The sequence below is a fragment of the Anticarsia gemmatalis genome, chromosome 22, assembly GCF_050436995.1.
Source record: "Anticarsia gemmatalis isolate Benzon Research Colony breed Stoneville strain chromosome 22, ilAntGemm2 primary, whole genome shotgun sequence".
In the NCBI taxonomy this organism is placed as follows: Eukaryota; Metazoa; Arthropoda; class Insecta; order Lepidoptera; family Erebidae; genus Anticarsia; species Anticarsia gemmatalis.
Genome location: NC_134766.1, coordinates 563,532 through 585,268, shown reverse-complemented (window position 1 = coordinate 585,268; position 21,737 = coordinate 563,532). Strand labels below are relative to the sequence as shown.

The 21,737-nt window shown below is 38.8% G+C and overlaps 1 protein-coding gene across 8 annotated transcripts in view; it reads right to left on the bottom strand.

Annotated features, from left to right (window-relative positions):
* Positions 1-21,737, bottom strand: part of LOC142982492 (protein 4.1 homolog) — a 110,036-nt gene that overhangs the window by 4,368 nt on the left and 83,931 nt on the right. Inside the window, exons 1-11 of one of the 8 annotated variants that reach the window (XM_076128970.1) lie at positions 18,261-18,380; positions 14,410-14,510; positions 12,604-12,687; positions 11,418-11,514; positions 11,089-11,153; positions 3,789-10,769; positions 3,374-3,595; positions 2,513-2,614; positions 1,171-1,257; positions 633-767; positions 15-125 (exon numbers count right to left, since the gene is read on the bottom strand). In XM_076128970.1, the coding sequence (XP_075985085.1) occupies positions 15-125; positions 633-767; positions 1,171-1,257; positions 2,513-2,614; positions 3,374-3,595; positions 3,789-10,769; positions 11,089-11,153; positions 11,418-11,514; positions 12,604-12,687; positions 14,410-14,510; positions 18,261-18,300 (8,025 nt within the window). In that variant the 5' untranslated portion in view covers positions 18,301-18,380. Of the gene's footprint in view, positions 1-14; positions 126-632; positions 768-1,170; positions 1,258-2,512; positions 2,615-3,373; positions 3,596-3,788; positions 10,770-11,088; positions 11,154-11,417; positions 11,515-12,603; positions 12,688-14,409; positions 14,511-18,260; positions 18,381-21,737 lie in introns of those variants that run through there. The other 7 variants (XM_076128963.1, XM_076128964.1, XM_076128971.1 and 4 more) reach the window with 7 other exon arrangements.

Genomic DNA, 21,737 nt, shown 5'->3' with positions numbered 1-21,737 from the left:
TAGTATGTGCATACCTGTATGGCCTCGGCGAGCGCGCGGTCGTGGTCGATGGGGTCTCCGTCAGACTGGATGGTGATCTTCTGCTCCACGCGCGTCTCGATCACGCCGTTGCGCTCCGTCTTGTACTACACAACACAAAAACAATGCAAAATTTCGTTTACTGCTTAAAATTATAATACATTTTAAGGTAAAATATGTGTTCGCGTTAATTAACGTATCCTTTTGTATTTATTAGACAATTAAAAAGTTATGAAGTATAATACCGGCGCTACTTTTTACATATTAACTGTAACTTTACTGTACTAAAATACTGTTATAAAAGAAGAGGGACTACAGTTATTAGCAAAAAGTACCTTTTTTGGTTAATTAATTAACCCGATCAGGAGGACAATATTTTAAATCTCTATTGTTGTTTTATTGGTTGATTCTCATTAAGATTGAACTTTTCGCTACAGTATAGACCCATAAGAAGATCACTGTGCTTACAACAAATATAAAAATCATCTTGCATTGACAATAAAGAAAATAAGGCCTATTTTTTACCATATTGTGGACGAAATCCTGAGCCTGGTAGCGCAGTAACAAGGTAAACACTATACCAGTACAGTATTCTACTCATAATAAGTACATACCGTGATAGTTTCGACGGTGCGCGTCTTGGAGCTGATGGTCTGCGAGGACACCACCTCTCCGTCAGGACCGGTCTCCTGCGTCTCCTCCGTCTCTGTCGTGACTGTCGTCGCTCCTGGCGCTGGACCCGTGCTTGTCTGTCAATATACATAAATGTTTAGCACTTATTTCTTTAGGAAGGTTACTGCTATCGTGGTCCGAGCAGTAGATTATGTTACTGATGATGACGAGATCACAGGTCAACTAGAGATTTTGGGGTTCCGGAATGTTCTCAATAGTAAACAAGGCGGAATTTGCCTCACATTTTGCAACGTGGAATGTGGGTGAATTTCATTACACATAAATCAAATAAACAAACCCCAAATTGTATGAAAAAGAACTTCATATTATCAAAAATACTTTGGAAGAGAAAGTCCAATAGGATTCTAAGTTTTTTTTTAATCTGGAACCCGGTTATAAAGTTACATACCTCATGATTAACAAACTAATTATATCTTCATACTAAATGGCGTTAATATGGTCAAACTTATGTCAACTCACCCTGGTGGTGGTTCCATGTACCATACTGCCGAAGGGCGCGTTGCCCATCACGGTGGACGTCGTCGTAGTGCGATATGAGCCCGGCTCCTACAAACATTAGTACAATATTAATATTTACAGTTCGCATGACCAATGAGCCTGTATACTTATACATATGTAAATACATAATTTACATTAAGTTATATGTATTTTAAATTTTAAATAGTATAATATAAATATCAAAGACTATATTATTCCTATCTTTTATATAATTAGAAATGTACTATTTAACAACAAATATTTTTATTTGTTAAACCATATACCCTGAAATGAACAAGTTAGTATTATGTCATATTACATAAAAATGTTATATGCTGCAATAAAATAAAATAATCAAAAATCCTATAAATAATTTTGTACTTTAAACCTTATTTTCCTCATAAAATAATTTTATTCAATGAATATCTTAGACATTTCTGACAGATTACATAAGAACAAATCTGTCAAATACGTCAAAAGCCTGATATAAACATATTTGAAAAATATAAAAATAGGCCCAAAAAGAAAATACTGTACCTTCAAATTAAATAAATAAACATAATATAAGACAATGCTCAAAACACACACAGTTTTGACATAGATGCACAACATGCAACATAGATGCAGTTCTCACACACACATGCTCACTCATAGACAATCACTCTATAGAGAAATCTAGGAAACTCTATACACAGATTGCAATAAACAGCTTATATAAATATTAATTTGAAAATATACAAACACAAAGAAAGTTTTCAGATTTATTACTCAAATATTTTAAATATATCATCAATAAATTGTCCTTTAATATTCTCAATTTAATTTCAATTTGTTATTAAAATTATAGATAAAATGTTTCAAACTTTACAATCAAATAAATATTTTCTGCAACAACTATAACAGGCCGAGTGCCTCCCTGACTCTGGGAGGTGACCCTTGTTCAGTATTTAAATTATTTTTTTTACTAATTAATCACCAATTTATATGAGCCGTTAATTAGTGCATTAATTGAAAAATCTATATCATTTTCTAAAATCTAGATTCAAAATCACACACACACTACTACCGTCTACCCTGAAAAGTACATAAATAAATTCACAATAATTATTATTATATTCCTAACATCAGAGTGCCGATTCTGTAAAGTGCCCAGAAAATTTAAACACATTTTTTACTGAAATCAGTACTTGAACCCTCCAATATTATATCTCTTTTTGTCAAAACATGTAAAAAGGACGGACATTTTTTTGTCTTTCAACATAATCTGTGCTTCACTCGTATACCCGACGTTCACACAAGCGACTAAGCCGCCCGCAGTACTCACCGTGACGTAATAATGTCCCTCTCCCGCGCCCTCCTCGAAGTCGATCGGAGTGCCCGAGTCTCCGCTACTGAGGGAACTCTCCGAGCCGCGTCTAGTCAGCTGCTGCCCCGACAAATGTTTGTGGCCAATGGGATGGTGTGTGAGTGTTACCACATTGGTGTATTTGCCAAATGTTGGTGTGTTTGCCAAATGTTGGCGAAGGTCATGAGAGTACCAAAGTAGGTGATATTATCACAATGTTTGGTTGTTTGTATGTTTGGTTATGGGTTATTCGACATGCCAGGCATTGTATTACCGTTCACGTCCGTCGATGGGATGGGGGAAAGAGAAAAAAAATGTAATTAGAACAAAGTTCAACATGCAATCAAAATTGTATGACAGCTTTTTATTGTCACTTATTGCAAAGACTTCAAGAAAAAACAATTTTTACTATTGTTTTATTTTTTAAGTATGATCGTTTTCATTTATTCCATCGAAACACTATATTATGTTATACAGTTAATTATTATTATGTCTTTCAGAGACATAATAATAATTAACTGTATAAATCGCCATTTTTATGCTCAAGCGGCGATACAGTCATGCTTTCATGCACCTCATGGGTATCATTTCCATTTTAAAGCCTAATGATGCTGAGCTCATAGCGCTGTGAATGTTTTATATCGCGCGATCAGTGAACATATCAAAAAAGCTGCCATAGTTAAGCGTAAAGAAAATAAAATAAAAACAACAAATGAAAAAACTAAAAATGTAAACTCAGGAACAAAAAAAACTAATAATGAAACAAAACTCCAGTTACATGCTAATGATATGGAACGTTTCAAAACATGAATGCTTGTATTAATGAGTGTGTTCAATCACCTGGTCGCCGGTGGTCACCATGGTTTTGACTTCCTGCGTGAGCACCCGCTGCTCCTGCCGGGTGGCCGAGGAGGTGAGCGTGTGCGCCACGGTCTTCTCCTCCATCTGCTGCGTCTTGGCCTTCGTGTCGAGGTCGTGGTGAGTGGTCGCCGTCCGCGTGGTCACGGCGCGCGCCGTCACGTAAGGGCTCTTGCCCCCCTCCATCGGCTCAAGGCTTTCCGCCTAGTTAGGTTAACACTAGCATGCATTTACTATGTACACGAAAATCTAACATTGATAACTAGAAGCTTGTGAAAATGAAATTAAAAAAAATTAGGCCACACGCTGTACAAAAAAAATTAAAAACAGACATAAAAAATCAGGGTGGCGTCTCGTTTGCCGGTTATTGGAAATTGACATAAAGAATTAAACGCACCTTGTTGGTGTGTGTCGAGAAGGTGACCTCCCCAGTGCCAAGGTTCTCGACTTCCTGCTCCACATTGTGCGTGACGCCCTCGTCATTTTTCGTCAGGAGTTGTTTGGTCGTCGTCTTGACGACGACGGGGGGCGTGGGCGTCTTCTTAGAGCGCTGCGAAATCGGGATCTTGGAGGACAGAGGGGTGGTGGACGACACGTATCCCTGGTGTCGGATGTGCTCGCTCGTCGTGTACTCAGTGAACGTCTTGGGCTCGTCTCCTCTCAGCGGACTCTCGTCTTTGCCGAAAGTGGAGAACTTGTGCGTGTTCACTGTCTGTATGTCGATGTTCGCTGGCAGGTCTTGAGTTTCTTTCTCTATCGTGTAGTTGCCGCTCTTGTCTTCGAAGTGGGAAGGATCGATCTGTGAGTAGTGGAGGATGAGTTGTCCAGTGACGGGGTCTCTGACGGCCGTGCTCGGGTCGATGTCGCCGGTGTCGGGGTCGATGTCTCCGTACTCTGTCTTTATCCTACCAGTGACGGGGTCAATCTTGCCTGATAGTGTCATGGTTTGTGTGACGGTAGTTCTGGCACCCTTTAGCCTTGGATCATCGGGATCCACATCGATAGTTTCTCCCGTGATGGGATCGATGATTTGATACAAGTACACTGTTTTCGTTGTGATGATTCTGCCTGTGGTCTCGTCAATTGTGCATTCCTTAGGATCGACTTCCTTAACTCTGCCTTTGTCGTCCTTCTGTGTGATGATATAGATCTTGATGATGATCAGCCTGCCAGTCTTAGGATCAATCTTGCCGAGTTTGGTGTAGATCTCTCCTGTACCGGGGTCGACTTGCGAGGCGGAATACAACGGTTGGTTGTCTTCATCAACCTCGCCTGTTGCTGTGTAAATTTGTCCATTGACTGGGTCAACTTTGATGAGAGACTTGTCAACATCAGTTGTTCTGATGATGGTTCCGGTCTTGGGGTCCATGCGACCGTATATTGTGATGATGTATCCAGTCACAGGGTCAATCTGGCCAGCTGTGTATACAACCTCTCCAGTTTGAGGGTCCTTGGGCCCAGCGATCCAAATCTGGTTGGTCTTAGGATCAACTTTGACGTTCTTAGGATCGTTGGAAACGATCTGTCTGCCAGAAACTGGATCGATTTTGTTCTTGATGATTCTCAAGCAGATCATTCTGGCGATATCCTTGTCTGGTTTGCCTGATTTAGGATTGACTTGTCCAGTCTTCAGTAAGAACTGACCAGTGACTGGGTCAACTTTGAGCTCCCTGCTCTCGAATTTGCCGGTCTTGGGGTCATTGTATGTTACTGTACCCTTAACAAGATCAATTTGACCGTATTTCGTATCGATCTTATTGTTATCGGGGTTTAGTTGACCAGTAGAGCTCTCTACAAGGGAGTGTTTAGGTTCGATGAGACCCTTCTTGGAATCCAGTTTACCCACAAATGTGGTGACTTCTACGACCGGATCGATATGAGTACCGACTACGATGACTTGTCCAAGGTTGGGGTCTGGCTTACCAGTCTTAGGGTCTACTACACCCTTGATAGTGATAAGGCCATTGTTCTCATCGATATGTGCTGGTTTAGTATCAGAAGTGTCGGCCATGAATATGACTCCATTCGATGGGTCAATGACACCATATTTAGTCGAAATATGTCCAGTCTCAGCATCCACCTTGCCTTTAGTGTGTTCAACAGTACCATTGGCGATATCAACTTTGCCAGTTTTAAGATCAATGGGACCAGTAATGGTCGTGATCTCAACCACAGAGTCTTCTTGTTTCGCAACACTTAGGATCATGCCTAAGTTAGGGTCAAGTTTGCCTGTCTTCGGGTCCACGGCACCGGAGTGAATGAAGATCTGGCCTGTCTCAGGTAGGACGGTACCATCGCGGTTCTGTTTCTGACCAGCAGTGTCAGTAATTACTATATTACCAGTATTGGAATCAATAACACCGTATTTGGTTTCAATCAAACCGTTAGGGTCTAAGATACCAGTGAGATGTTCCACTTCAGCAGTGTTAAGGTCTGGTTTCTTAGTCTTAGGGTCCAATCTGGTGAAGATGACCATGATTTTAACGATCTTTCTCTTGGGCGGTTCTGGAGGAGCCGTCGTTGGTTTGACGGGAGACTTCTGTGTTGGGGTGAGAGGGGCAGATTTCTGTGCGTACGCGGCAATAGGAGACGAGGTACGTACCGGAGATTGCAATGGTGTTTGTACCGGCGTTGTAGTCGGGGTCTTGACTGGTGTGGGGATCTGCCTAGCGGGAGACACACTAGCTCTAGATGACACTGGCGCTACTTTAGACAGCACATTTTGTTTATCTACAATAGCCAACTGTTGAGCGAATGATGGTTCTACTTTGCCCGTCCTCGGGTCGACGACGGCGGTCGTCACGATAAGGTTTCCTGTCTTAGGATCGATTTCAGCCTGTTTTAATTCTTGTTTGCCAGTCACAGGGTCCTTGTATAGAATCTGTCCAGATCTTGGGTCGATGATACCGAAGTCTGTATGGATCTTGCCGTCTTCAGCGCCGACGTAGCCCTTCGAAGCTTCAATGGTTGCTTCTCCAGCATCAACGGACTTGGTGTAAGGATCGTATTTGCTCGTGACAATAACGAGACGTACTTCGCCCTTAGATACAGGCCTGCTGTACTGTACAACTGGTTTGTTGACAATACTGTACATTTGCGCAAGAGTCGGGTCTGGTCTTCCAGTCTTGGGGTCAACGACATTGCTTGTGAGGAGCATGTGACCAGTTTCAGGGTGCACTTGGGCTCGCTTGACCTCCTGCTTGCCGGTCTTGGGGTCAGTGACCACGATCTCTCCAGTCGCTGGGTCCACAATACCGATAGCTGTACGGATTTTACCGTCACTGCTGAGGACGCCGCTGATGGTGTCAACGTGTCCTTGGCTGGGGTCAATCTTCCTTGTCCTTGGGTCGTATTTTGTAGTGATGATAACGAGGTGAATCTCCCTTTCGATAGGCTTGGTATCTTTCTCAACGATCGTGAACTGTTGAGCAAGAGAAGAGTCAGGTTTGCCAGTCTTGGGGTCAACGACTCCCGAAGTAAGGATCAGGTTGCCAGATTTGAAGCCCACACTAGAATCTGGAACAGCTTGTTTCGTCTCCTGTTTACCAGTCTTGGGGTCAACGTACTCAATCTTTCCGGTCTTAGGATCGATAATACCGTAGTTGGTGTGAACCCTACCATCAGCAGCCAAGATACCTCTAGATGTTTCAACATGGCCGTTAGGGTTATCAAGTTTCTTATTCTTAAGATCATACTTAGACGTAATAATAACAAGTTGTACTTCTTTACCGGGAACTGGTGCAAAGGTGTCTTTAGGTTTATCTACAATACTGATTTGCTGGCCGAGGTTAGGATCAACGTGGCCAGTTTGAGGGTCAACGACCCCTGATGTGAGCAGAAGGTTTCCTGTCTTCGGATCAATAGTAGCGACCTTGGCATCACGTCTGCCAGTAACTGGGTCTTTGATGACAACATCTCCAGTTGTGGGGTCTACTTCTCCGAATTCTGTATGGACCTTGCCATCAGCACCCAATCTTCCAGGTACTGAGTTCACATGGGCATTTGTGAGGTCCAACTTTTTGTTCTTGGGGTCATACTTAGTAGTGACAATGACCAAGTTGACGTATCTTTCTTTAGGCGCGTCCTTGTCCACAATAGTGAACTGTTGAGCAAGGCTGGAATCAGTTTTTCCGCTCTTAGGATCGACTACTCCTGAAGTCAAGAACAGATTGCCTGATTGAGGATCAATAACTGCTTGTTTCGGCTCTTGTCTACCTGTCTTGGGGTCAACGTAGTCAATCTTGCCACTCTTAGGGTCTATGACTCCAAAGTTGGTGTGGACTCTGCCATCAGCCGCTACAACGCCTCTTGAAGTCTCCACATGGCCATTAGGATTATCCAATCTCTTATTCTTGGGGTCATATTTGCTGGTGATTACTACCAATTGTACTTCCTTCCCAGGTACCGCTGCGAACTGATCTTGTGGCTTCTCCACCACACTGATCTGTTGTCCTAATGTGGGATCAACTTGGCCAGTAATGGGGTCAACGACCGATGACGTAAGGAGCAAGTTGCCAGTCTTGGGATCGACAGCAGCTTTCTTGATTTCTTGCTTGCCAGTAGCGGGGTCTTTGACGATGACGTCACCGTTATTGGGATCCACGATGCCAAAGGATGTGTGGACTTTGCCGTCGGATTCGATTTTACCGGGAACGGTGTCAACGTGAGCGTTAGCTAGATCTAACTTCTTGTTCTTAAGGTCGTATTTTGATGTGACGATAACCAAGTTAACCCATCTTTCAGGCGCTTTGCTATCTTTGTCTAAGATAGCTATCTGTTGAGCTAACGACGAATCTGTCTTGCCTGTCTTCGGGTCTACAACTCCAGTAGAAATAATCAAATGTCCAGTCTTAGGATCTGCGACTGCTTGTTTAATCTCTTGCTTGCCCGTCTTGGGGTCAACGTACTCAATCTTGCCCGTCTTAGGGTCAATGACACCGAAGTTGGTATGGACTTTGCCGTCAGCTGACACAATACCGCGAGATGTCTCCACATGTCCGTTAGGCGTGTCCAATCTCTTGTATTTAGTATCATACTTGCTAGTGATAACAACTAATTGCACTTCCTTGCCGGACACTGGACCGAATTTATCTTTCGTTTTGTCTACCACAGTGATTTGTTGTCCAAGAGCTAGATCAACTTTGCCCGTTTGTGGATCGACGACTCCCGAAGTAAGGAGTAGATTACCTGTTTTACCATCAATGGAAGCTTTCTTTGTCTCTTGCTTGCCCGTAATGGGGTCTGTGATGACGATATCACCAGTCGCGGGGTCAACGACACCGTAGTCTGTATGTACTTTGTCATCATTGCTATATTTACCAGGGAAGCTATCGACATGAGCGTTTGTAATATCGAGTTTTTTAGCTTTAGGATCATATTTGGAAGTCACAACGACCAAGTTTACTAGTCTTTCAGGAATGCCTTTAGGCGCATCTTTGTCAACTACAGTGAGTTGCTGCGCGAGCGAAGAATCTGTCTTACCGGTCTTAGGGTCAATGACACCAGATGTTAGCACAAAACTACCAGTCCTGGGATCAACATTCGCTTGTTTAGAATCACGTTTACCAGTCTTGGGGTCCGTGAAGTATATTTTACCGTTGTTAGGGTCTAGTACACCAAAGTTGGAGTGTACTTTGCCATCCTTATCGCTGATGATAGCGTGGGAAGTTTCAACGAAACCGTTAGGAGTATCTAACTTTTTGTTTTTGGAGTCGTATTTAGCTGTGATAGCTACTACTTCGACTTCCTTGCCTGGTAAGGCTGCAAATGTGTCTGTAGGCTTGTCTACAATGCTATATTGTTGGCCGAGAGTAGTATCTAATTCGCCAGTCCTGGGGTCAACGACACCAGATAATAGAAGAATATTTCCTGTCTTAGGATCAACTGTAGCTTGTTTAGTCTCCTGTTTGCCTGTTTTAGAGTCAGTGACTTGAATCTCTCCTGTACGCGGGTCAATTATTCCATACTCTGTGTAAATCTTGCCATCAGTACCACTCAGAACTCCCTTCACGGAGTCAACGTGGGCGAATGTTGGGTCCAATTTCTTAGTTTTCAAGTCATATTTGCTTGTTACTACGACTAATCTGACCTGCCTGTTAGCTTTAGTTGCGTCTTTCTCGACTATACTGAACTGCTGTCCTAACGAAGAATCGACCTTTCCAGATTTCGGGTCCAATACCCCAGTAGTGACCAGGATATTTCCAGTCTTCTGGTCAACGTATGCCTGTTTGGGTTCTTGTTTACCAGATTTGGGGTCAATGTAATCGATCTTGCCAGATCTGGGGTCAATGACACCGTAGTTGGAGGACACAGTGCCATCGGGTCCGACGACTGCTCTTGATACATCCACGTGTCCATGTGAAGCATCCAGCTTCTTATTCTTGCCGTCATATTTGCCAGTAATAACTACCAAATCTACTTCACGGCCAGGCTTGGCGCCAACCTTGTCAGCGGACTTCTCAACGAAGCAGTACTGTTGGGCCAATGTTGGATCAATCTTGCCTGTCTTGGGGTCAATGACACCGGTTGTGAATAGAATATGTCCGGATTTGTCTACATGACCGTTCTTGACTTCTTGTTTGCCAGTAGCGGGGTCTGTGTAACTAACTTGTCCCGACTTTGTATTGATAAGTTCTTTGTCTGTCTGGATCTTGCCATTAGCCTTGTTCAATGTGCCTTTTGTTACAAGGACTGTGCCGTTAGCATCGTCGAGTTTCTTGCTCTTGGGGTTGTAACGACCGGTGATGATGACCACTTGGATCTCATTATCAGGTTTGACAGCAGCAGCTACTGGTACGGCAACAGCTGCGGCTACGGGAGCTTCGTGATGCGCTCTCTCAGCATCCAGTAAGGCTAGAGTAGGATCGATCAAGTTCTTTGCTTGTTCTTTTAAAGCCGCCGACTGCACATAGTCAATTCCTGGAGTCTTAAGCTTGCTAGGATCTTCAGGTGTTTTACGCTTCTCAGCACTTTCGGCGACTTTCTTATCTTCGCCAGGTGCATAGTTGAAAGCGAGACCAGCTTTCCTTGTGGTCGGGCTTTGACTGTCGTCAAGAGCTCTCTGTCGTTCATCAGAAATGGGTTCTTTCTCGTAACTGAAGGCTCCTTGGATGAAGGGCTTCGTTCTTGTAGGGCTTTTCTCTGTGTCAGTGTACTCGTATGGTTTAGTGAATGAGGGTTTGTCCTCGCCTTTAGTAGGACTCTTGTCCTGTGAGGTGTCGAGGTTAGAGCTCTCGTTGGAGGTGTCGAGCACGGCCACCGGCTTCACTTTACCCTCTTTACTCTTTTTATCTTTCGTCTTAGGAGACTTTTCTTTGGGTGATTTCTCCTCCTTCGGCGATTTGTCTTTTTTACCACCAAAAAGTCCGAATCCTCCGGTCTTAGGGAAGGGGGTGGGAGAAACAAAAAATAAAAATTAACACAAAATTACAAAAGTGCTTGCGGTATTATTTGTTCTTATCCAGCGTATTTCGTATACGCTAGTTAGGAACATTATACCGCCACAGCGAACTGAATAGATAAAACTTTGCATATGCACCATGCATGTCTATTTGCTATAACATTCATATGTACAAGAGATTGTATGATACACTAAGGTCTACTGTCGCACGTCACAAGTTGATATAATGCCATGTCTACCATTCTCGCAGGTACAAATAGATTGAACTTGATTTGTTTGTATGTTTGTAAGAACTCACCTTTGACTTCTTGGGTGTTGTTTCGACGTTGTTCGTGATACCTGGATCGCTGGTTGTGTCGGTACCTGGGAATACAATATATCTAGGTTAACTAATACTCTCGTGAATTTATAATTTTGCTAGTTATGTCTACGTCACAAAAGTGTGCTTAAATACGCCACAAGTTAGACATTCTATGAAGTTCGGACTATCATTCATCGGACTGCAATCTCGCATCCAGAAGCTTGAATCTCGTAATAAATAGTGAGTGAAATCTTTCTAAACGTCAATTCAAGATCATCTTTAATATATTTAAATTATAGTACAACATATAATGGTAGAGTACATACCATTTTCAGCGGGTTTCTTCTGTTCAGCCAGCTTTTTAACCTCGTCCTTCTTCTCTGGAGCTGTGGGCATCACCTTCACCGCGCCCGGAGGTGGCTTCTGTCAACACCATACATATTTACATTAGATAAAGCATTTACATTACTAGCATTCAAGCTAAAAGACTCGTGTAAAGGGTGGGTTTTTGTTAGTAGTGCAATATATAGTACACGAACTAGCGACCTTACAATCATAAGTAAACTCTATCATTGTACTACCGCCGGTTCTTAGTTAAAAATATTTTTTGAGCAAGTATGTTTGGGTTAATATAAGATAAGTTAGTTCAAATATATATTTTTTATATATGTTCTAGCTAAATAATAAATAAGTAAACTCTGTCATTGAACTACCGCCAGTTCTTAGTTAGAAATATTTTAGAGGAAGTATATTTGGGTTAATATAAGTAAGTTAGTTCAAATGTATAATTTTTATATATGTTCTAACTAAATAATAAATGTCTACTATAAAAACAGTGCATAATATACAGAACACATTAACTTACTAAATGATTGTTTTTAAACAACTATTTGTCGAAGTATTGTTTAATTCAATATTTAATTAATGGCATATGGGAGTGGGATTCTGAATCTATATCATGTTTTCATGTATTTAATGACTGATTTGAAATCTAAGGGGAATCGTTTTATTTTCTGAGATTTAACTTGAAATTTGTTTTAACACCAATAGTAAATAAAATAAAAATAAGCTTTTGCTGTGCGTCAAAATAAAATAATAAACCTAGCACATCCACACTGAACTAAAACTTCAAGCTAGATTGTTGAGAGTTGACTAGACGGTAATGCCAATAAGATATCTTATATCGGGGCATTCAACCAACAATCAATGGCGACTGCCGACAAGAAATGAGAATTAGTAACGAAAGGAGTAGTAAAATGTGCCCAGTTTTCAACATGTTACTCGTTTTATGCTACGCGAAAATCTTCTAAAACTAGGGCAAAATTTCCAAAAGCAGATTTATAACACCAAGTTTAAACTATTGCTGAAATTTTCAACATATTGATGGACAAAGTAACACCGAATTATTTTTTCAATGACATAACAATATGAAATTTTAATATTCGCATGCCAGCAACTCTCAACATGAACTAAGTTAGTAAAACAAGCCGCGTTGTGGGTGAGTGTGCGCACCTTGTCGGGCCTGTCGGCGGCCGAGTACTCGCCCTCCAGCGAGGAGGCGGAGCTGGCGCTGGTGCCGCCCGACACGCGCCGCAGCTGTCCGCCGCAGCGTGCGCATAGTCATACGTACACGTACACGTACACGCGATTGCCACAGATTTACGTACTTATTACTCCTTATGCAGTAGTATACACTTTCGCGAAATTATTATTGAAAATGAATTCTTGAAAGCCAAAGTGTTGTCGGTTTTTATTACTTCCAAAGATCTTAGGAATTGTGCGGAGAAAATCACAATTCAAGAAAATTTCATTCTTTATAATGTGACTCCATATATTGGGTAGGTATTAGGAAGTATTTATGCTTATTTCATAAAGATATTATAGATAACACAACTGAAAATTTTGTCATACATAATTATAATGACCTTAAATTTCAGTAAAATCACTATTTTGCTACGATTTGTGGCAATAATTTTAACTTTTTCTGTGTGTCCGTAAATCTGTGACCATCGCTGAATGGAATGACATTGTTAGACATGAAGTAATGCGATGTAGTATTAGTACAGGACATGTTATCAGAACTGATGCCACTGATGGTTAGTATCATGCCATCTAGAAGTGTTCACTGCTAAGATTAATACTAGTTATATATCAACACCGATTATTTGTTACAAACTATTCGCAATAAGATATTTAAGGCTTGCTACACAATTATTTGGTTTCGCATTAATCAGCCTAGCCGGGCGGTAGGACCCGAATATGTGTAGATGAACCCGATCGACACAAGCCGAACAAGTGAGTCGAGTCGGTTTTATTGTTCGATAAATATTGCCAAACCGAATATGTGTGTAGCAAGTCCCACTTTTAAATACTGAACTTATTACACAAATAATTTTAAAATTAAAAGAGAGAATGATAACTTAGTTTTAGGTTGTAACGACATAATCGGAGAAAGGATAACATAAATACAAAAGTATATAATGTAAGTAATTACTTCTATTAATAAGTACTATTTTCTTACTTATTAGGTAAGCCCTTTGATATATTTTATTGTATGTATGCTATCGACAATTGATAACCATTTATTAACACTATTCAATGTTAGTTTTACACTTGACTATTTAATTTGGGAAGTTATTTTCTTTATACCAAGTAAACAAAACTAATTTCGTTAATTTAAAACAAATGGATATGCATTTATAAGATGCGTTTAGTCGTTGTTGTTAGTTTTCTGATATTGTTCTCATAGAAAGTTGTTCAATCTTTAAGGTATATTTGACTTCAATAATAGATAACTCACGCTGGGCTTTACTTAATTCACAGATACATTTCCAACTCCTTAAGATACGTGTGAATGAATAACAAATAAATCTTCATTTCTAAACTAATCTACAGCATTCCATCGTTTAATACTTTTTCCTGCTAAATTTTTCAGAAACAGTAATACTATGTTTCTGAGAACGCCTAATAGAGTTGTATACATGATTATGTTGAAGACTAAACACACGAGCGATCGCATCTCGTACTGAAACATGCTAACAACGTGTTCATGAAATGTTAGAATGTATTACTTTTCCCGTATTAAGAAATAGAGTCTACTAACCTTACTATAATACGATAAATTAATTTTATTTACGACACATTTTGTCTTTGCAATATTGAAATTGTCCTTTCTGTCGCAGAAAAAGAAAGATAGAAAATGAGATGATCTCAAGAGATATTTTCCTTATATACTCAAACTGTTCTATCATAACAATTAAGAAACTTTTTAGTTGTTAATTAATACTAATACATGTGGTAAAGTGCGTATGTAAGTACCTTGTCTTTGATGGTGGGTCTCGGCGCCGGTTGCGGCGGCATCGTGTGTCGCTTCGCCGCGTCTGGAGGCATGGTCTCATCCTTGTCGCCTGCTGCCAACGCTGGAAAGAGGAAAAACACTATTTAGTATAAAAGAAAATATTATATTTACAGAAAATGTTTCAGATGAAGTAGCACTTCAAACCAGTAAATATTTTATGTTAGAAATATTAGCTAGCTCTCCCATTTTAATGTATTCGTAGACTTTTACAGTTCCAATAACTAAGCTCTTGTTAATTATAATTATCTCTATTCCGACAATATAGCCCAGTTTCCACGGTCAGTAAGTTGCGCCAAAATGTCAAGAAATCCAAAATTATATGTATGTTTGAGTCTATTCTATCAATGATTAATGTCAATTAACAACAATCTAAATAAATGTTTTTGTTTTGATTATGCTGATTATGATTATTATACTTCGAAATACTTAACGATTTATATTTGAAAAAGTATATATAATCGAATTGAAAACCTCCTCTGTTTTCTGAAGTCGGTTAATAAAATTAAACTCGCTCCAATAACACTAACCTTGCCTAACTTTATCTCATCATCACTTACACAAACATTGTGAATATTGACATTTAATATTCACACAGTAGCCAATAAAATCGTGAACAAAATAAATTAACACTTATAGAATATCTATTTATATCGTTCGTTCATTCATATATCAGTCCAAGATCCTTGTTTACATATAACATGAAATACAACATCCTGGCTGTATTAGTTCATAATAATGTAATGCTTGCCAACAAATAATCTGTTATTTATCCAGCAAATAATAACTAATTATAAACAGGATACGCTAAGTTAGATCTTGGCCCTAACCTTTAGTAAGGAAACCGCCTTTGTGATAATAGTTACAAGATATCAGATATCTACTAGTAGATAATCCTGAAGGAAGTCTGGCTCCAGACACAAAAATGCATCTTTTTTATATAATACCTAGCTAAAACTTCAAGCATTTGAACTTAGACGACCATAAACTACCCAGAATTAGTCGATGAGGCTTTACCCACGTATATTATTCGGACGGCACATTCGGTTCGACAATATTTGCCGAACAACAAAACCGACTCGACTTTGGCTTGTATATTTGGCATAATCGGTTTTGTCGCCTAGCTAGGCCGTTAATGCCAAACCGAATATGTGTGTAGCAAGCCCGACATCGCAAGTAGCTTATCACATTCCTTTGTGAAACTTTCAGTAATTTTTGTTTCATACGCGCGATTTTTAAATATGCGTCAGTCTTTAGCATACCTAACGTAACGGCTGAAATATGAATGTGTAAACATCGGGAGAATAACCCCTACTAACTCCTCAGTTTTCGTATTACGATAAATAAATTATACGATGACATAGACTCTACAGTTCAGTCATTAAATAACAACACCAAAAACGTTCAAAACAAACAAATAAAGTGATAGTTATTAGTAGTTATTACTAGTGGTATTGGTATACGATGAGAGTCAAAGTCATGTCTAAATCGGTCTCGTTACATCATGCACTAGAGACTAGACTATACAGTGTACAGTGGGTAATGTATGAGCAATGCTTGATAGCAGATGTAATGCGCGTTATTATTAATCGGGGTTATTGGGCACTTAATAAATATGAAATTATTTGAGTTATGTATTGAGAGTTCTCGGTTTGAAAAGATCATTGCTACATGCTTATTGATTTAAAAAGGTAACCCAACAGGCATGATTTTATAACTCAAAGACAATAGAAAATTAAATAGAACTAAAGTCCTTAGCTAGATGTAGGGAGAGGACTAACCTACCACAACTTATAAAAGTGTGCTTGTTACCACGGTCAGTGTAACTTGTGCCAAAACGTCAAGGCAAGCAAAATGCGTTCACGTTACTTCCCGAATTACGCAATTCTTACGGTATTTTCTCTAATAAAAATAGCAATTTACCTTACATACTATCCATACTCTCCGAGCTCAAGGTCGATACTTTAAGATAATGATTAGGTCATTTAACATTTCAACCACCTTACCCCCCTCCTTTTCACAAACCAATATCTTGGATCAACGAATATCATACTAAATAGACCATCGTTAAAGCGATCGATCTTTGCTGAACACATCGATTATTTAGTACCGAGTTTACTGAATGGCCTATTTTCCTGAACTACCTATGTGAATATAGGCCCGTACATTGTGTACAACACAATCGCAAGTTCCAATCACGATATTTAACTAAGACCAATTGTGACACTTAACATTGTCGCATTTATTAGGGACATTGCAACTATTCTGCTCAAATAACAAGTGGCCTTCAGCACACTGGTACTGTGGAAAATAGACCGACTGTATTTAGTAAATAAATACAGATTAAAAAACGTACAGAAATGGACAGTTTCAGATGAACAAAAATCTAATAACTGATGAGAATGCTTCCAACACTTAACTAGGAGGCATTCTTGCAGTTTCTTTGTCTTTTTTATTAAAATGTTAACCCTTATGGTTAAACAGAAATGCGATATTGTAAGTGGCAGAGTGCCTAATAAAGCTAAACTCTCATTGAATGAGAGGTAGGTATTAAAAGAAACCACAAATACTGACAATTATTACAGCTCTCTACAAATATTAATCCAACCAAAAGTAAAGTATAGCTGCAAAAACAAGTAACTACATGCAACTAACAAGCGTCTGTGTACATCTAAACAAAATACCACGGCTGTAAACAAAACCAGTAGATATAGAATCAAAGCACTAGTTTACTTCAGAGTGTGAAGAACAGTGCAAATGAGTGAAAAACAGTGGAATACCGGGAAACCCACACGGTGGTCGTAAATCGTTAGCGTTTACACCTCACGTCGAACGCACTCCGTTACTCATTCCTACCAAAACTGAACGATACTGTTGGTAGGGAGATTTTTAGACTCTACACTAACACATACGAATGCGTGTATAACAACACGTTAGAAGGAAAGAAAGAAGACAACTAAAGAAAACTTTTTGTTACAATCGGTGCATAAGGTCGTAAGCTCCGAATGCTTGGCAAAAGGTTTTCGACTTATGACCCTCCGTAGGAAGGTCCAAAATTACCAAGTAGATTATGGAAATAATGTTTCATAATATTGACAATTAGGAAAAAGCAAGACTATAGATTTAGATCGTCTTTGCAAACTTTACGTGAGATGCATGAAAAATTTCTCGAATAAAAAATATCTTAATTATGAATAATAAATAAATCACCTGAGTACTGTACTGCGAAAATATTTCACGCATAATGACCAAGCATTGCAATAGAATTAAGTAATGAATTATACGAAGACAGTCTATTATTTACGAGACTATAATTATGGACTTTCTTTGATATTAAACAAAATCAATTCACCATCAGTCTAGCTTTTCTTTTAACTATTTTGGAGTCACCGTACGCAGCTCAATACCAGTATTTTACATGGAGCGACTACCAATAAAACAAGATCAAATTTGAATATGCGTTAACACAAACACCGCATGATATTTCATTTTTAATAAATTCCCACATGACTACAATATTTGCAAACTAACGCAAAACTCCAAACTATGCAAAATTTATCTAATTTAATTAGACTGTCTAAATTATGACACGGGCATTTCACACGCACGTTACATTCTCTGCCCATTACCGCTCTAAATATAGCAAATGTAAACAAACAAACTACAAAAGCACCTAAATACTTTCAAATTTATACGAAACAATCACAGATTTCCAAACTTTCACACTATAACACAATATGTTATTATACCCTAATACACATAACACAGCACAAAATAATGCAATTAGCAATTAAAAACATCACAAGATACCCACGGGAAGCACAATGTCCAGTGAAACAGTCTCCAAACACCATTTCTATCAAACGTGCACTAAAGACTCGTTACGTGCGTATACGCGTACGTGCGAGCGGCTCACCGTATAAATATCGACTACTTCATACTACGCTGAGTTAAAAACGACCGTTTGGATGATGTTATGTGAGATACATAGATCGTGTTCAGAGCCTGGCCAGGTGGTCGACGATTATGAGGTGTCGGGTTCGATTCCCACAACGTTCGAGACAGATGACTATTTTGTGTCTGATTGTTTGTAGGTACATGATAATTGGGTGTATAAAATATTTTTATTAACTAGTATTTCTTAGTATTGACTGTGTTTTTTATTATTTACACAAGAATATTTACAATTTAAAAAAAGTAATTTAATTTATTAGTAAGATTTTTCCTTGTTGATGTTTTTTACCAAAACATTTATCTTTTTATGACTTATTTTACATTTACCCTTTTAGTATTATTTTTGTAAAATGATCATACATATCGCTACCGCATTTAGCACGATTAACGGTCCAATTCTAAAAAAAATAACGTCTCCGTAATTTTTTATCCAATTTAATTTAAATATGCAATATTACCCGCGAGACCGAACTAGCTTTTAGCCCGGGAGTTGTCTCTGAGCAAAATAAATAATATCCAGATGGACCTGTTCCCACCAAAAATTTACCAAGATATTAACATAACACAATTATAAACCACCATATCTGCAACAATATCTGGCACATACCCAACACCGATCACCCATCATAATCAGTTACCACAACTTACTCCTCATATAATCTCACGTCAGAGTCAAACAGCAAATGCTTCAAGTTTTATGACAGCGCGTGGCGTCTACATTCTACACTAAATCTTACTTATGGATAGCTTACGATGATTTATTGGTTGTTAGCACTGAAATATAGGTGTATTATAAGTCAGGTTTGAGTCTGGATTGTTGCAAAATATCGGTCAAACAATTTGATATGAACTTAGCTCAACGGTTTAAGGTATATCATGCTGCGTTTCTCTGTGAGTGAGTTCGATTCCGTTTTTTTTCAACCCATTACTGTCCCACTGCTGGGCAAGGATCTCCTCCCAAACGAGGGGTCAGGCCTTGAGTCCACCACGCTGGCCATGTGCGGCTTCGCGATTCCGAGACGGAACAAATACTTTTATGATCCACAAACAGTTTTTTCGGGTCTTATTACTTGAAAGTCCCTGCGGTACAACCGTAAAGTTTAGTAGCTGACTTCGGAAAGAGGAGCATAAAAATTCGACCGCCTATGTATTTAGTGTCACAGCTTAAGGGTTCGATTCCTACACGGAACAAATATTTGTGCGATCCACAAATAGCTGTTTCAGATCTGGTTGTACATTGTGTCCGTTTTTTGTATGTTTGTAAAAGTTCCCGCGACACAAGAGCAATACTTAGAACGGAAGTAGTCTAAAAAAAGTTTTTCCAAAATCTTACTTTAGTTTTCCAATGAGAGTATTTAGTATTAGAAATACGCTGATATCTGATTGTATTGTACAGACATTCCTATCGTTTTATGACTTCATTGAGGCCAGAACCTCTTGAACTGTTACATAAACAAATATTATTTATAGACCACCGAATTCTACGGGAATGCCGGGAGAGAATGCTATACGGAGAAAATAGACGGACTGTTTGATTGATTTAATATTCTTTAACATTTCTTTTACATTTCCATTTAAAAATAGACATACATGCATGTATTCGCGTCTGTCTTTCTGATCGCGAAAAACTCAAAAAGTACTGTACAGATTAACATGCGGTCTCCACTAACAGACACAGTCATTACTGGAAAAGGTAAAAAATCTATAAATTGACGAAGTAAATAACAATTGCGATTGGATTTCAGATAGAACCATAGGTACCGGGTTCGCTCGCATCGATATATTTTATAGTGCATATCATAAATAGTGTATGACGCAGCAAAACAGTTACCACACAATCCAGTTCGATCTAGTATCCAACCAAATAAAGTTTTTCAAAGTCTTACTACTAGATAAATATAGAAATACCTCTCATTTTACAGCTAGACCGTAAAACAGAACTACCTAGCATATATTTATGGCTTTATTTATAGCTAAACTAAAATAATCCAACCTATTTATGTAGATGAATGGCAGCTGATTTAGGATGTTCCACTTTCTTTCTTACATTAAGTAAATCAACAAACTAGTCTTCAGGCTTGAGTTAGTTTTTGACAGTATTGAGTGGAAAATATTTTCTGGTTTATAAAATGTGTTTGTTTGTTTAGAAAACGCTTAAAATAAGTTAGTGGAGATATGTTTGCTGTTAGGTATTGTAATGCAATTTGTAAATGTTTTTGTTGGGAATAATTCCGATGTTTGTCTAGATAACTTATAATCACAAAGAACCTTTTTTTAGGTTATTAAAGAACGTTAACATCTTTGAATAAAACCAACATAGAACAAAAATAAAATATTTGAAGTCAAATATAGGCAATTCCTTTTGGAAATGTAATTATTTTTTGATGAAACTCTATTGTTAGAAAATGAGTTGATTCAATCAAGTATTGTGAATAATTATAGCAGCATAAGATTTTATATAGTGTCTATAAAAACTATCTCCAGTTGCTTTTAATGCTAAAGTTGGAATAGATTTAAGTCAGTCCAAAAATATGTTATTTATATCGCTGACAGCTGTGTGGCCATCTTATTCCTCGTCTAACGCATATTATGACATAATCTGCGATCATTTGCATTGTAAAACAACTTGTCTAGAATTATAATAAAGCATTAATATTTTATACGCATCGTTTTATGCTCTTTGGATACACTTGACGACTGAATAACATATTGATGGGAAAATAATATTGTTGTCAACGAAATTTTAACTGAAATGCGTACTCTGAGTTGAAATTGTATAAACTTATGATTGTGCTAAAGATATAATGATAGAGCTAAATTTATTTTCAGTTCCAGCAAAAAGCTTCTTAAATTCAAGCACTTTCCCGATATAGGTATCTAAGGCAGCACTTAGCTAGAGCACCCTAAGGATGTTTTCGTCGTCAGACAAGCGTGTGGACGTGTGGCGCTTAGAAAGTTCTAAATACACTTAATCTGTCAGAATCTATCTCACTTTAAAAAGTAAGATCTTAGTCAATTGGATTGACCCCCTTATTTATTGACGCACACTAAATTATATTCATCTGCATCTCTTAAAGAAAATATCATACCTACTTTCCGCATAAGACCGTCCAATGCATCTGGCAAGGTGACAAATATAAATATGATTCAACAATTGAGCATCATAGTCAAGGACGTGTCAGTTCGTTTGTTTGTTTATTACTCGCCACAGTCGGCTGTATTCGGCGCGGTATAATTGGCGATAATTTCTCTTTCCGCCAATACATTGACGGTTTTGTTATGTGCCGTTTATGAGTTCGACCGTGAATTGGTAATGTATTCATTTTGTTCGGATTAT